This window comes from Schistocerca serialis, chromosome 9 (assembly GCF_023864345.2).
Source record: "Schistocerca serialis cubense isolate TAMUIC-IGC-003099 chromosome 9, iqSchSeri2.2, whole genome shotgun sequence".
In the NCBI taxonomy this organism is placed as follows: Eukaryota; Metazoa; Arthropoda; class Insecta; order Orthoptera; family Acrididae; genus Schistocerca; species Schistocerca serialis.
The window spans coordinates 419,105,426-419,120,995 of NC_064646.1; the positions used below are offsets into that span (position 1 = coordinate 419,105,426).

At 39.8% G+C, this 15,570-nt stretch overlaps 1 protein-coding gene across 1 annotated transcript in view; it reads right to left on the minus strand.

The window, feature by feature from the left end:
- The window catches only part of LOC126419182 (uncharacterized), a 40,076-nt gene that overhangs the window by 20,076 nt on the left and 4,430 nt on the right, over positions 1-15,570 (minus strand). The window contains exons 2-4 of the mRNA XM_050086313.1: positions 6,464-6,554; positions 5,561-5,622; positions 5,434-5,469 (exon numbers count right to left, since the gene is read on the minus strand). Coding sequence (XP_049942270.1) covers positions 5,434-5,469; positions 5,561-5,622; positions 6,464-6,554 — 189 coding nt within the window. The remainder of the gene's footprint in view (positions 1-5,433; positions 5,470-5,560; positions 5,623-6,463; positions 6,555-15,570) is intronic.

Below are 15,570 nucleotides of genomic sequence, written 5' to 3' on the forward strand. Positions count from 1 at the left end.
TTTTTCAATGGTTTCAATCCACTATTCGGAAAATGTTGATTTTTCTATTTTTACTATATTTTCCCTGCTTCTGGTGTCGAAACATTATTTTCACCTAATCTCATAGATATGTGCTGCTGAAGTAAACTTCATGCATATGTTTTCTGGATTATAGAACAGTTTGTAAAATTTTTCTGTGTCATTCTGCTCTTGACGTAATAGTAATTTTATTTAAAGCCTCTGTTATACTCAATCTGCTTGACTACTGTGTACTTCCAAAAAGACATTCAGCTCTCTTTATATTTTGTTTTTAAAATTAACTGCCTTTTTTATAACTAATTCTGTTACAATGTTTCAAATGAGCACATGTTACATGTTCTGATAGGCGGCGCAAGTCGTATTGTTGAAACGTCCCCTTTGAACAATTATACATGACTGTGCTTAACCTGACACACAATATTTTTAGCGCAACGCAATCTGACTTTCAAAATTCCCTACAAAAGAATGGCCCTGACTAACATTAAACTATACCTTTCACAAATCACTTACCTCACAAAAATCTTCGCTGCTCAAGCTACTGCAATACAGCGAGTGCCACTACTGCCAGCTAAATAAAAGATTCAAACTACGGAAGGCACTAACTACTGATAGGGATAGTTAGCAAATGAAAGATATTAATAGAAAACAAAACAATGTATTTACCTTGATATCATCATATATAAATATAGCAGTTCATGACAAATTTCAAAACTCCGCCATCTCTCTCCCCACAACCACCACTGCTGGCAGCTCACCTCCAACTGCGCAACGCTACGCGCTGTTCACATCCAGCTGCCTAACACTACAATGGCGAGTATTACAACAATGCAAAGCAGCCACAGACTGCACACAGCACAGCCAGTGATTTTCATATTGAGCGCTACGTAACGTTGCCAATAAGAAAACATAAACAGCCTACTTACATAGAGAAAACATAAACAGCCTACTTCCATTGTTTTCATGGAAGCACTATGGGACTCAACATCTGAGGTCATCAGTCCCCTAGAACTTAGAACTACTTAAACCTAACTAACCCAAGGACATCACAAACATCCATGCCCGTGGCAAGATTCGAACCTGCGACCGTAGCGGTCGCGCGGTTCCAGTCTGAAGCGCCTAGAACAGCTCGGCCACGGCGGCCGGCAGCAGCGTAAGTCACTGGGCCGATCGGTCTGATGTCGTTCCCAGCTGGGCACACATGGCAAAGGCTAGAACGTTATATTTTACCTTTTACAGGAGCATAGCTGCTGCAAATTCTATCGCTTTTTATCAAAGTAATGTGACGAAAGTAACCTTCGTGCGTCATAAAAATTGTCGTGTTGTTTAATGTGTTTTTCGTCATACCTCATTTCCTATGTATTATTTTATAGGATTTAGCAATATTTATTCTAATGAAGACCCTCCTAGTAGGTGTGGAATCTAGGTCAATGTACCTACTATTTACGTGTAACCTGTTGGCTGTTTAATCCTACGCTGAAATTAGTATACGGTTGCTGAATAATATCCACGTTCAAAATGCAGCATTCAGCGTTTTTTATTTATTTATTTTTCAGAGCAATAAGGTGACCTCCCCGTAATCACGAAAAAGACAGTCATACAGTGACACGATCTCCCCTGTACTGTTGGCACTACACATGATAGCAGGTAATGTTCTCCACGCGTTCGCCAAACACAAACCCTTTCATAAGGGTCCAGCGCTACTCATCGTTCCAAATCACACGTTCCCAACCACCCACTGTACAGTGATATCGTTCTTTACAGCACTTCGAGTGTCTCTTGGCACTGAAATGTGCTCGATTATTTACCACTATCTAACTCCCTATGCACAGCCATTGTCGTAGCTGGACTGCTACGTTTGGAACTCACGAATGATTCGTTCACTTGATTTCATGTGACTTTACTAACCACCCTCCGCACTGCTTTACGATCCCCGTCCGTCAGTACACGATGTCTAGTCTTCCTTTAGCTATGCATATTCCTCTGCGTCCCCACAATCACACCACCAACAGTCGAAATAGGTGGTTTTAGAAGCGTTTAAACGTCCATGATGGATTTGTTACTCAGATGAAATCCAATGACTAGTCAACGTTCAAAGTCACTGAGCTGTCTTGATTGATTCTATGTGCTATTGCTTCTCTGCTAACAACGCAATATTTTTCACTTCCTTTTACTCCGCGGGGTCCGCCGCTCGTGTCATTTAGTGGTCTACCCCGCATTACATAGGGATGACGAGAAACTGCGAATTCAATATTGTATTTCTGTTTTAAAGTATTTACCAGATCATTATTTTGCAATAAATTTCCTTTAGTAGCGACTGAATCAATCGTCCTACACATTTCTGATTCCAGTATTCATGTTTTACATAATCTTGAAATTCCCATTCCAATCTTTTACATAATTTACTATTAAAATGTAGTAATTCAAATTTTTTTGTATTTTGTATTTAATGAGAGATATTTTGTGGTTTGAACTTTTACTTTGGAGTAGATGTACAAATATCAAACATTTTCGTGTTGTTAACAGCCATACGTATCCGAATATTTTGCTTCTATTCTTGATTGTCATTGTATGTGTTTTCTTGCCTCTTTTGGGAGTTCTGTTCTTACACCTGTGTATTTGAATCTTATTTGTGAAATTTACATATCTATGTTTAGCTGTCTGTGAAATGCGAGCCATTATAAGCTAGGCTTTGACCAACCGTAACACAGCAGAAATTTCTCATTGGTCGAATGTTGATATAGACTGAGTAATTAGAATATGACATCCGGAAGATGACGGAAACTTGTGTCTACTTCCTGAAATCTGTATTGCAGCATTCTAAATTAGTGGCTGAAGTTGCTTGATCTTTCAGTTAGTCCTGGACATTATTAAGGTTCATATATGTTTACTGCGTCCTATTGGGAAGAATTCACATTGTATGTTCGTACGAGGTTGATCAGATCTATGTAATAATGATTATAGTGAGGGATAATGCTTATCTCGTTACTCACATGTATATTGGTGGGAACTGTCGATTACAATTACGTCTTAAGTCATGGTCTGAAAATGGACGTGATTGTCCGAAACTAGTCACCACAAAGAGATGACTGTTATTCCACTTGTGACGGATATTAAAGGAACTGATTTGGCGATAGAAGTAAGTGTGGTGGAGTCATAAAGTATAGAGGGAGATCAAGGCTACAGTTGTATTTGTAATACCGTTTGATATTAGAAAAATAACATTGGACTGGTACAAGCTAATAGCACCACGACACACCTCAACAGGTATTCCGATACAGTTTGATATTACAGTGATAACCACTGCACTGGCAGAAACTAATAGCATCACGACATCATCTCAGTAGTGATAGCAACTTCATTTAGTATTACAGTGACAAACGTGGACCAGCAAAAACTAACAGATCACCTCAATATTTACAGGAGTACCATTTGACATTTGTGAGTACCGCCCGAGTGTTTGGAAACCGTACCAGGTCGCATTTTAGGAAGACATCGAAGCAATTCAGAGGAAGGCTGCTAGATTTGTTACCAGTAGGTTCGAATAACACGTCATTGTTACCGATAGGATTCTCTGGAGGGCAGGCGACGTTCTTTCCGTGAAACACTGATGAGAAAAATTAGAGAACCGGCACTTGAAGCTGACTGGCGAATTATTCTGCTGCCGCCAACACACACTACGCACAAAGGCCGCGAAGATCCGAGAAATTAGGGCTCATATGAAGGCATATAGACTGCCGTTTTTCCCTTGCTCTATTTGCGAGTGGAACGGAAAAGGAAATGTATAGTTTGGTACAGGGTACCCTCTGCCACGCACTGTAAGATGGCTTCCGGAGTACTATGTAAATGTAGATGTAGTGATGAGCACTGGACTAACAGAAGTTAATACCACCATGACTTCACGTCATTAGTGATTGCAGTAGCATTTGATATTACAGTGATAAATACTGGGCCAGTAGAAGCTGATAGCGCTACATCAGCTCAATAGTGCTTGCAATAATATTTTATATTACAATATAAACATTGGGTCAGAAGAAGCTAATAGCATCACAACATCACCTCTGTGCAGATTGGAGTACCATTTGATATTACAATGACAAACATTGGACCGGAAAAAGTTAAGGATCACGACATCTCCTCAATAGTACTAGCAATATCATGTGATATTACAATGATAAGCACTGAACAGAAAGAAGCTAATAGCAACAGGACATCACCTCAATAGTTATCGCCATACCAATTGATATTACAGTGATAAACACTGTTATTGACTTTCCCAACTTCACGAAAGACATGAGAAATTTCATTTGATTTGTCTCCTGTATTCAGATGACTGTCTTGAAACCACTGACTATTTTTGGGGTCTACTGCAGAATACAGCTGCCTCATCGGAAGTTTTGTCCTATACATGCTCCATGAAAGAAAATTCATGTTTATACGAGTTTTTTTTTAGTTATTAAGCAGATTTCCTTAACGAGTACATAAGAAGTGGAATACGGAATTACTAAGAAATGACGAGATACACTTGAAGTTCTCGAAGGCTATAGATACAGCAATAAGGAACAGTAAGCTATAGAGAGAGATGGGTAATATAAAATATGTACAAAGCCAAGAGGACTTCAAGCTGCACATCGAAAAAGCAATGATGATAACAAAAGAAAGGTGCAGGAGTGGAATCAAAATCCAAGGTGAAATGATATCAGTATATGATTCGCTGGTGACATTGCAATTCTGAGTGATAGTGAAGAAGAATTACATAATCTGTTAAATGGAATGAACAGTGTAATGAGAATAAATATAAGATAAACGAAAGTAATAGGAAATAGCAGAAATGGGAACAGCGAAAAACTTAACATCACGATTGAGGGTCAGGAAGTAGACGAAGTTAAGGAATTCTGCTATCAAGGCTGCAAAATAACCAATGTCGTACAGTGCAGGGAGAACATCAAAAGCAGACTAGCGCTAGCAAAAAGCGCATTCATGGTTAAGAGGCCTTCATCTGAGGAAGAAATTTCTGAGAACTTACGTTTGGAACACTGCATTTTATGGTAGTGAAATATGGACTGCGGGAAAGCCGGAACAGAAGATAATCGAAGCATTTGAAATGTTATAAATTAGATGGACTGATAAGGTGAGAAGGAGGAGGTTCTGCGCAGTATCTGAGAGGAGAATATGTGCAAAATAGAGACAACGACAAGAGATAGGATGATAGACATCTGTAGAGGCATCGGTTAATGACTTCAATAGTACTAGAGGGAGCAGCATAGGGCAAAAAATGTAGAGGAAGACAGAGACTGGAATACATCCAGCAAATAATTGAGTACGTAGACTGCAAGTGCTTCTCTGAGATGAAGACGTTGGCACTGGAAAGGAATTCGTGCAAAAAGAAAAAGAAAAAAAAATTTGCTATTCACTTACCGCGCCTGTCTGCAGTAGCACGCACTCGAAGAAACACTGGAAAAGAAGGAAACCTCAAGTTTATTCGTGAAATATACTGGCCACTAGTCTGTGACTCTCAGACGAAAGAGGTAAAAGAGAAACTCACCTTCGCCACCAGATCTTTCTCGTCGTCAAGAGAGCCAGTGGTGAACACGCTGTCCCAGCTTTCTATAATGTAAAACAAAATTACTACTGTTACCTTCACAACTACAACCTTAAAGCCTAACACGCAATTTCCTTACTAAAAGGAGCTTAGTTTGTATATTTAATACGTTTGAAAACTTGTTGCATTATAATTTAAAGATTGCTTTTGCCGGATCCTCTATTAGGGTCCACTGATGTGTAGCTAGACTCTGGCATTTATACAAAAACTCTAAGGTGAACTGCACATTTTAATACTATGGAATGGCTTGCAAAGATTACAAGCGAGTAAATACCGTTTTATATGATCTATTACAGAATAAAATTGTATGACAGACTTGAACTCAGATCAACATATCTGCTTTCTGCGGACATTACACTACAATAACACAATCCGTGCACACCTCAGGGATTCACTAAAAGTTACAATTTGTCATTTACAACTCTCAATACCTTCCACGCTCCTGCATGCTACCGGGAGAGTACCTGTGGAACTTTCAAAGTATGGAAAGAAACAAGGGACAACTGAAATTTGAGGCGAACATGAAGAGTAGAGCGCGTACCGGTAGAGCAATTGGTAATACAAAATGATCTTGTAAGCCTCTATACTAATTCACCTTTATGTTAGCCTATTCATTGTATCCTCATAATAAGTGATTTTAATGTTAAAAATAATTTAGCGCTTCCTGTGTCATTTGCGATGATAAATGGATTCTGAAAGCATGTCTTTTTTTGAAGGAGCCCTCAGCCAAAGACTAGGAAGGGTAACACAAAAAATTGGTATCTGCAGCAAGTAATCCCGTTTAGCATTAAGCCGAGAGATTATGGGTTCGAAGAGCTTTAGCTAGATTATTGTAAGCGTACTTACTCTGAGATAAGAAGTACGTGTCGTTGCACTCGTTCACAGCCGCCTTTAGCTGGCTCTTGGTGAAAGTCTCTCCTGCTCTACAGATGCCATCCTGAAATGCCAATTGGAGAAGTACATTTTAGTAGTTGAAGTGTTTAGAAATGATGAACTTACAGCTTTCACTGGACCAAAACTAAATTACCACGTCAATGGAGGAAAAAGAGTTTGCCTTAGCTTACGACCCTGCGACTCTCCATCAAGTCATTGCTCGAAATTGTTTTCTTTTGTTCCTTGGTTAATGTGTTCATGGAGATGTCTCCTTCTGCGAAACTAAATAAAAGGCAGTTTGTTTTTATATCATAATGCATATCGACACCACAAGCAAACAAAAGACGACCGAAATGCACACAGCGCCTGTTGTTAACAATGTGAACATTAAATACACTTCACTAACACATAACTAATACATGTACTTTTTTCTTTGTCATCAGTCTACTGACTGGTTTGATGCGGCCCGCCACGAATTCCTCTCCTGTGCCAACCTCTTCATCTCAGAGTATCACTTGCAACCTACGTCCTCAATTATTTGCTGGATGTATTCCAATCTCTGTCTTCCTCTACACTTTTTGCCTTCTACAGCTCCCCCTAGAAAGTCATTCCTCATGTCTTAACAGATGTCCAGCCACGCTGTCTCTTCTCCTTCTCCGATTCTGCGCAGAAACTTATTATTTACCTTATCAGTCCACCTAATTTTCACATTCGGCTGCAGCACCACATCTCAAATGCTTCGAGTCTCTTCTATTCCGGTTTTCCCCTCAGTTCATGTTTCACTACCATACAATGCTGTACTCCAGACGTCCATTCTTCCTCAAATTAAGGCCTATGTTTGATACTAGTAGACTTCTCTTTGCCAGGAATGACCTTTTCGCCATTGCTAGTCTGCTTTTAATGTCCTCCTTACTACCTCCGTCACGCGGCTCGTAATCTAGTGTCTAGTGTTGTTGCCTGTGTGTCACGGGGTTCCGGGTTCGAATCCCGTTCGGGTTGGGGATTTTTTCTGGTCAGGGATTGGGTGTTTGTATTCCCTCATCATTTAATCATCATTATTATCATCATTTGTGACAGTGGTTAGAGTTTCAGTGTAAAAAATTGGACTGTATAAGAACTGGGACGTCGTACGGATGCTGATGACCGCGAAGTTGAGCGCCCCACAAACCAAATACCAACATCTGTCCGTCGTTCGTTATTTTACTACCTACGTAGCAATATTCCTTAACTTCATCTACTTCGTGACCATGAATGCTGTTCTGATTTCTGCTATTTCTCATTACTTTCGTCTTTCTTCTATTTAATCTCAATCCATATTCTGTACTCATTATCTTGTTCATTCCATTCAGCAGATTATGTAATTCTTCTTCACTTTCACTCAGGATAGCAATGTCGTCAGCGAGTTGTATCATTGATACCCTTTCATCTTGAATTTTAATTCCACTCCTGAACCTTTATTTTATTTCCATCATTGCTTCCTCGATGTACAGATTGAACAGCAGGAGCGAAAGACTACATCCCTGTCTTACACCATTTTTAATCGAGCACTTCGTTCTTAGTCGTCCACTCTTATTATTCTCTCTTGGCTTTTGTAATATTGTATATTACTCGTCCCTCCCTGCAGCTTACTCCTATTTTTCTCAGAACTCAGAACATCTTGCACCGCTTTACATTGTCGAACGCTTTTTCCAGGTCGACAAATCCGGTGAACGTGTCTTGATTTCTCTTTAGTCTTGCTTCCATTATCAGTCGCAACGTCAGAATTGCCTTTACCTTTTCTAAAGTCAAACAGATTGTCATCTAGCACATTCTCAATTTTCTTTTCCCTTTTTCAGCTTGGCTGCATGAGCTGTTATACTGATTTTGCGATAATTCTCGCACTTGTCAGCTCTCGCAGTCTTCGGAATTGAGTGGATGATATTTTTTCGAAAGTCGTATGATATGTTGCCGGATTCATACATTCTACCCACCAACGTGGTCGTTTTGTTGCCACTTCCACCAACGATTTTAGAAATTCTGATGGAGTGTTATCTGTCCCTTCTGCCTTATTTGATGTTAAGTCCTCCAAAGCTCTTTTAAATTCTGATTCTAAAGTGGATACCCAATCTCTTCTAAATCGACTCCTGTGTCTTCTATCACATCAGACAAATCTTCCCCCTCGTAGAGGCTTTCAATGTATTGTTTCTACCTATCCGCTCGCTCTTTTGCATTTAACAGTGGAATTCCCGTTGCAGTCTTAATATTACCACCACCCTTGCTTTTAATGTCACCGAAGGTTGTTCCTGTATGCTGTCAGACAATCGTTTCTTTTTCGATTCCTTCACCTTTTTCATGCAGCCATTTCGTCGTAGCTCCCCTGTACTTCCTATTTATTTCATTCCTCAGTGACTTGTATTTCTACATTCCTGAGTTTCCTAGAACATTTTTGTACTTCCTTCTTTCATCGATCTCACGCCTGACAGTTATAGAATAACGGGAAGACTGAAATAAAGTAAGATATCTGGAAATATTACAAATCATATTACACTATAAATATATTGGCGGAAAGAATCGCAATACGAAAAAATAATGTAGAGTAATGAAATTTCAGGAATACATTTGTCAAGATAACATATAAAGTGGTTAATATTGCAAGATCATAGGCTAATGTAAGCACGAGATAAGCCATTGCAAATGTGATATGCTGGTACATTAATACTTGATGTAGCCGCCAGAATGTTGAATGCAAGCATGCAAACCAGTATGGATTGTGTTGTACAGGTGGCAGATGTCAGCTTTTGGAATCGAGCTCCATGACTGTTACACTTTGTCAGTCAATACATGGACGTTTATTGCTAGTTGTGGATGACGCTGGAGTTTTTGTCCGTTGATGTCCCATATTTTCTCGATTTGAGACAAATCTGATGATCGAGCAAGGCAAAGCAACATTTCGACACTCTGTAGAGCGTATTCCATCAGAGTATAACAAAGATGTATTACAGGCACTGAGGATGCTTCACAAATAAAAGCAAGGGAAACGCTTCTGTGGTATAAAAACAAACAATTTTCTATTTAGTGACATAGATAGAGCTCATTTTCAGGTGGGTAATCCGTACACAAGCCACAGAATGTATTACTTAATAGGTTCCAAAACGCCGTGCATCTACATCTACATGGATACTCTGCAAATCACATTTAAGTGCCTGGCAGAGGGTTCATCGAACCATCTTCACAATTCTCTTTATATTCCAATCTCGTATAGCGCGCGGAAAGAATGAATACCTATATATTTCCGTACGAGCTCTGATTTCCCTTATTTTATCGTGGTGATCGTTCCTCCCTATGTAGGCCGGTGTCAACAAAATATTTTCGCATTCGGAGGAGAAAGTTGGTGATTGGAATTTCGTGAGAAGGTTCCGTCGGAACGTAAAACGCCTTTCTCTTAATGATTCCCAGCCCAAATCCTGTATCATTTCTGTGACACTCTCTCCCATATTTCGCGATAATACAAAACGTGCTGCCTTTCTTTGAACTTTTTCGATGTACTCCGTCAGTCCTACCTGGAAAGGATCCCACACCGCGCAGCAGTATTCTAAAAGAGGACGGACAAGCGCAGTGTAGGCAGTCTCCTTAGTAGATCTGTTACATTTTCTAAGTGTCCTGCCAATAAAACACAGCCTTTGGTTAGCTTTCCCCACAACATTTTCTATGTGTTCTTTCCAATTTAAGTTGTTCGTAATTGTAATACCGAGGTATTAATTGAATTTACGACTTTTAGATTAGACTGATTTATCGTATAACCGAAGTTTAACGAGTTCCTTTTAGTACTCATGTGGATGACCTCACACTTTTCGTTATTTAGGGTCAACTGCCACTTTTCTCACCATTCAGATATTTTTTCTAAATCGTTTTGCAGTTTGTTTTGATCTTCTGATGACTTTATTAGTCGATAAACGACAGCGTCATCTGCAAAAAACCGAAGACGGCTGCTCAGATTGTCTCCCAAATCGTTTATATAGATAAGGAAACGGGATTCTTCCGGGGCTGTTACGTCGTGTTCTATTGGTTATAGATAGGTAGGGTCAAGTGTTTTATACAGCCCTTAGGCTAAGGACCATTTGTATACCAACAGAAGGACCGTCTCAGTGCCACTAAGCTGCAGTACAGGGCCAAAGTATGAATGATACACACTTCTACCTTTAAATGCGAACATTTTAGGTTAGGCTTTACCGTGACTGTCATTGACATTAAATGAAACAACAAGTTTACTGTTACCAGTCACTGTTTATTTATCTCCACGACGTGTTCAGGTGCATTTACATTTGTTAGTATGACATTTGTGTGTGTTGTATTACGATTTTTTTTGTAGGAAGTTGTGGCACTGTCTCCAGCGGTCACAGGTTCCTTTCACTGCCGTAACACATCACATGTATGACAGTGTACATGTGGTGTGTTACGACAGTGAAGCAACCTGTGACCACTGGAGAGAGTGCCACAAGTTCCTAAAAAAAAAAAAAAAGAAAATCGTAATACAACACACACAAATGTCATACTAACACATGTAAATCCACTTGATGATGGAGGTTTAAACCTTTGAAACGCCTCGTGGAAATAAATAAATAGTGACTGGTAACAGTAAAGTTGTTTCATTTAATTAACACTTCTACCTGCTTAGACAAATGGAACAAATCACATTGTGATATACAGTGGGTCTTACGGGACATATAGAGGTACGATTAGTTCATTGGCAGTACCACAGAAACACCAAAGAAAGCGCTTTTTACCATTTTTTCGTACCAAAACTGAGCCGCAGTATCCCATATGACTCCGCACGGTGAATGGATGTAGTTTTTACAACATATTCTTAAGATCCCGATGTCGAACAACCTTGAAAATTTTCTTGATGTTTTTATCCGTTTCCTAGGTAATAGAGCTGCAAATTTACCCTACCTAGACACGTAAAATCTCGGGTGATGCCAAAACGTAGTTTATAAAGTGACGTAGCATGGAGAAATATTCTGCAAAGGACCTCCGTAATCAACGGATAACGAACTTGAGTAAGTGAGCAACATTTTTAAAGGCGCTGAGGAAGTAGGATGACGCAACTGGTAATCCATCTTTAAGAGTCTTCCAATAAGAGCATATTCACGTTTTTTGTTGGTAGTTATAATAATATATTTGCTTTTTTCTACCAAATATGTGAAGAATACTTATTAGTAACAGTTGTTAGTGGAAATTCATGTCAAGAAAAATTAGTAATTCTCTGCAACATTTGTAAAATTCGACTTTGTGCGTTAATGGAGTACCAAAACTGTTAAAAATTCGTCAAATGACAATTTCAGGAATACTCAGTGCTCGAGGTCACCCTCTCGGATTAAGAAACACGAGGAAAATTAACAAATCTCCTAGAATTTTTAAAACATTTGTACAAAATTAAAATTTCTCATTAACGTTTGTGTTAGATGCCCACAACGACATCTTTTTTATTAATTACGCTTTTCAATATTTGTGATTTCTTGATTTTTGCAATATAGGAGTTGGCTATAATTTCTTTCTCCGACGTCAGTTTCTCGTAATCGAGCAATCTGAATTTCATATTGATGAAACAACCATAATAATTCAAATCTGGATAAGAGGGTGAATGAGTCGTAGAATTGGCTGTCGGCAGTGGCAATTACAGACACGTATACTGGCCACTTGTTCCAGTGAAATACAATTGCTATTCATCAAATTTTACGTGGTATGTATTCAATAAAGATAAATTAATTTACCAGGGCATCCAAAAATAATTAGTTACAAACTAATAAGAGCAACATAAAGCAAACTTTAGACGTAATAAAAAATATATAACGTAAACGGACCCTGGTCGCTTTCAGGCCTTGCGGGAACTATTTTACGTAGTAAGTAATGCGGCCCGTATTTTAACTCGGAGGGAGAGAGTTTGCATACATTAAAAGAGTGGCGGAGAGCGCAACAGCACGGCCGTAATTTTCAGCTAAATGAGACTGTGGCACTCATTCCGTGGTCCTGCCGTGCTAAGACGTGTCCGGTTTGCTCGTATGCTGTCCTCACAGCTTTACTTCTGCCAGTACCTCGTCTCCTACCTTCCAAACTTTACAGAAGCTGTCCTGCGAGCCTTGCAGAACTAGCACTCCTGAAAGAAAGGATATTGAGGACGCATTGCTTGCGAAAGGCAAAGGTCCCGAGCTCGAGTCTCTGTCCGGCACACAGTTTTAATATGCCAGGAAGTTTCAGCTGGTACACTAGTTTTCAGTAAGAGCATTTTAATAATCACGAGTGTATTCGCCTTTCTTTGTTCCCACAGGAGCATTTTTCCTCTGGTTCCCTTCTTTTCCCTTCTACAACAGGGCATGCCACACATATGAAAATAATGGATCAGTAATATTTTGATGATTTACATTTGTGAAACTGAAATAACGGAAGACTATATGATTTCACACCTCAGACCGGATTTCATGTGCATAAAAATATCGCATGTGCATCAATACTACAAAAAAGTAGGGTTCCCAAAACCCTTCTGATGATGATGGAGACATTTAACATGTTTCTCAGTGCTACGTCACTTCATAAACTACGTGTTTGCCTCATATCAGATTAAACGTGCGTATTTTACGTGTACCAGTAAGTCAATTTTGAACCTCTGTATCTCGGAAATATGTATTTCGGATTTTCTCGGGAATCGCCAGTGAACTAAATGGCACATCCATAAGCCCTCTTAATGAGCACTGCACACCACATCAAATGAAAAAAGAACCAACCGATTTGCTCCAGTTGTCTAAGCTGGAGGAAGTGTGTAATATTCATAATTTGACTTTGTACTGTAGGATGGTTACAGTAAGACGATCCTTATAGTGGGAATACAAGGACTATCCAAAGCACTTAAGCCTACGTTTCTGTCACCGACAGAGCCCGAGGTATGAGCCCCGGAAAAATCGCGGTTTAATGCTCGGCGTTTTGAAACATATTTAATCATTCTTCATTCTGCACGTCATTGTATCACATTTTAACAAAAGATGTCTAAGTATCAGATCACTAGAGCAGCTTCTGAGAAGAAGAGATAATATTTTTAAAATTGAGATTTCTCAACAGTGTAATGAATGAGAGAATGTAGCGAAACAATGTTGCTAATCATACCATCTTGGGGCATAATCTATATCTCACTGTCGCTCCTCTAACTGTTGGCGGTTGCCAAAGCGTCTACCACAGAGACATTCAGCAAAGACCTCTATTACGATACACGCTTCGTCTCCACCTACGTCCCTATGTGTAGTTCCTCATCTGAACGTAATTAAGTTTTAATCCTATTCCGTCTTCAATAACTTTAGCCCACGTCTTGTTAGATATTCGTAAATCACTTGCACTTCCTGTATTGTAAGACAATGTTAATTTAGGAAACCTTGAAAACACGTTGATGCTAAAAGTATTTAATTGTTATATATTCATTTCGTTCTACTTGCAGCTCTTTTTGCAAAAAGTGCTTTCTCTTATGCGGTTTGCTCTAGAGTAACTTATTATCATTCTCAGGTATATGTATTTACATTTCATATTTTGCCTAGTTTGTTTCATTATTTAATTTTATTTATAAACATTTTTTGCTGATGACTAGCATTCTGTCCAAAGAAGAAGCGTCGAGAAAACCATAATTATATAACTTTCCGTCTTCTGTCTAGTCTCTCCCTACTGTGATTCGCAATCTAACTCGCTTTACACATACACAGCTTTATTATTGTCTACGTCAGTTTTTCGCAAATGGCTGAAGGATGACTTGTTTAAAATCAAGTTGAGATTTTAAGTGTGACATGACGATTACCTTAGGAAACTAACGCTTTGGTTTTAGTTTTACATATGTCAAAATCATTTAGATAGGTGATTCGGTTGATGAAATGTTTGTTGTAAGTCATCTTATTTGTGGAGTATAAAGGCAATATTTAAACCGATGTCTTCTGATGTTATCTGCTGTTATATGCTGCCGATATGGTTACACTATCGATGGGAGGATAGCATTCACGTATCGTACAACCGTTACGGCGCCTTCCATGACCACCAGCGGTGCACGTCGGTCCCACACAATGCCACCCCAAAACATCAGGGAATCTCCAACTTGCTGCACTCGCTGGACATCGTGTTTAAGGCGTTCAGCCTGACCGGGTTGCCTCCGAACACGTCTCTGACGATTGTGTGGTTGAAAGCATATTCGACAGTCATAGGTTAAGAGAACGTGATGCCAATCCTGATCGGTCCACTCGGCATGCTGTTCCCATCTGTACAGCGATGCATGGTGTCGTGGTTGCAAAGATCGACCTCGGTATGGACGTCGGGTATGATGTTGCGCATCATGCAGCCTATTGTGCATAGTTTGAGTCGTAACAAAACGTCCTGTGGCTGCACGAAAAGCTTTATTCAACATGGTGGCGTTGCGGTCAGGGTTCTTCCGAGCCATAATCCGTAGGTAACGGTCACCCACTGCAGTAGTAGCCCTTGGGCGTCCTGAGCGAAGCATACCATCAACAGTTCCTGTCTCTCTGTGTCTCCTCCATGTCCCAACAACATCACTTTGGTTCACACCGAGACGCCTGGACACTTCCCTTGTTGAAAGTGCGTCCTGGCACAAAGTAACAATGCGGACGCGATCGAACCGTGGTATTGACTGTCTAGGCATGGTTGAACTACAGACAACACCAGCAATGTACCTCCTTCGTGGTGGAATGATGGGTTGTCAGACCCCCTCCGTCTAATAGCGCTGCTCATGCATTGTTGTTTACATCTCTCGACGGGTTTAGTGTCAAAGGGACTGTGTCTGTGATAGAATATCCACGATCAACGTCTATCTTCAGGAATTTTGGGAACTGGGGTGATGCAAAACTTTTTTGATGTGTGTACTTGGCATGACGTGTCTTTTCTGCCTGATACTGTACCTAACAATCAGTTTCAGCTGCTCCATTCGACACACACTTACGCATAACGTTGAACACAGACTGTCGTATTATCAAGCTATCTTAGTATGTTATCGCTAAAATCGACAATGGCGATTCATCATGTAAATGACATACAGGGCGGTCCATTGATAGTGACTGGGCCAA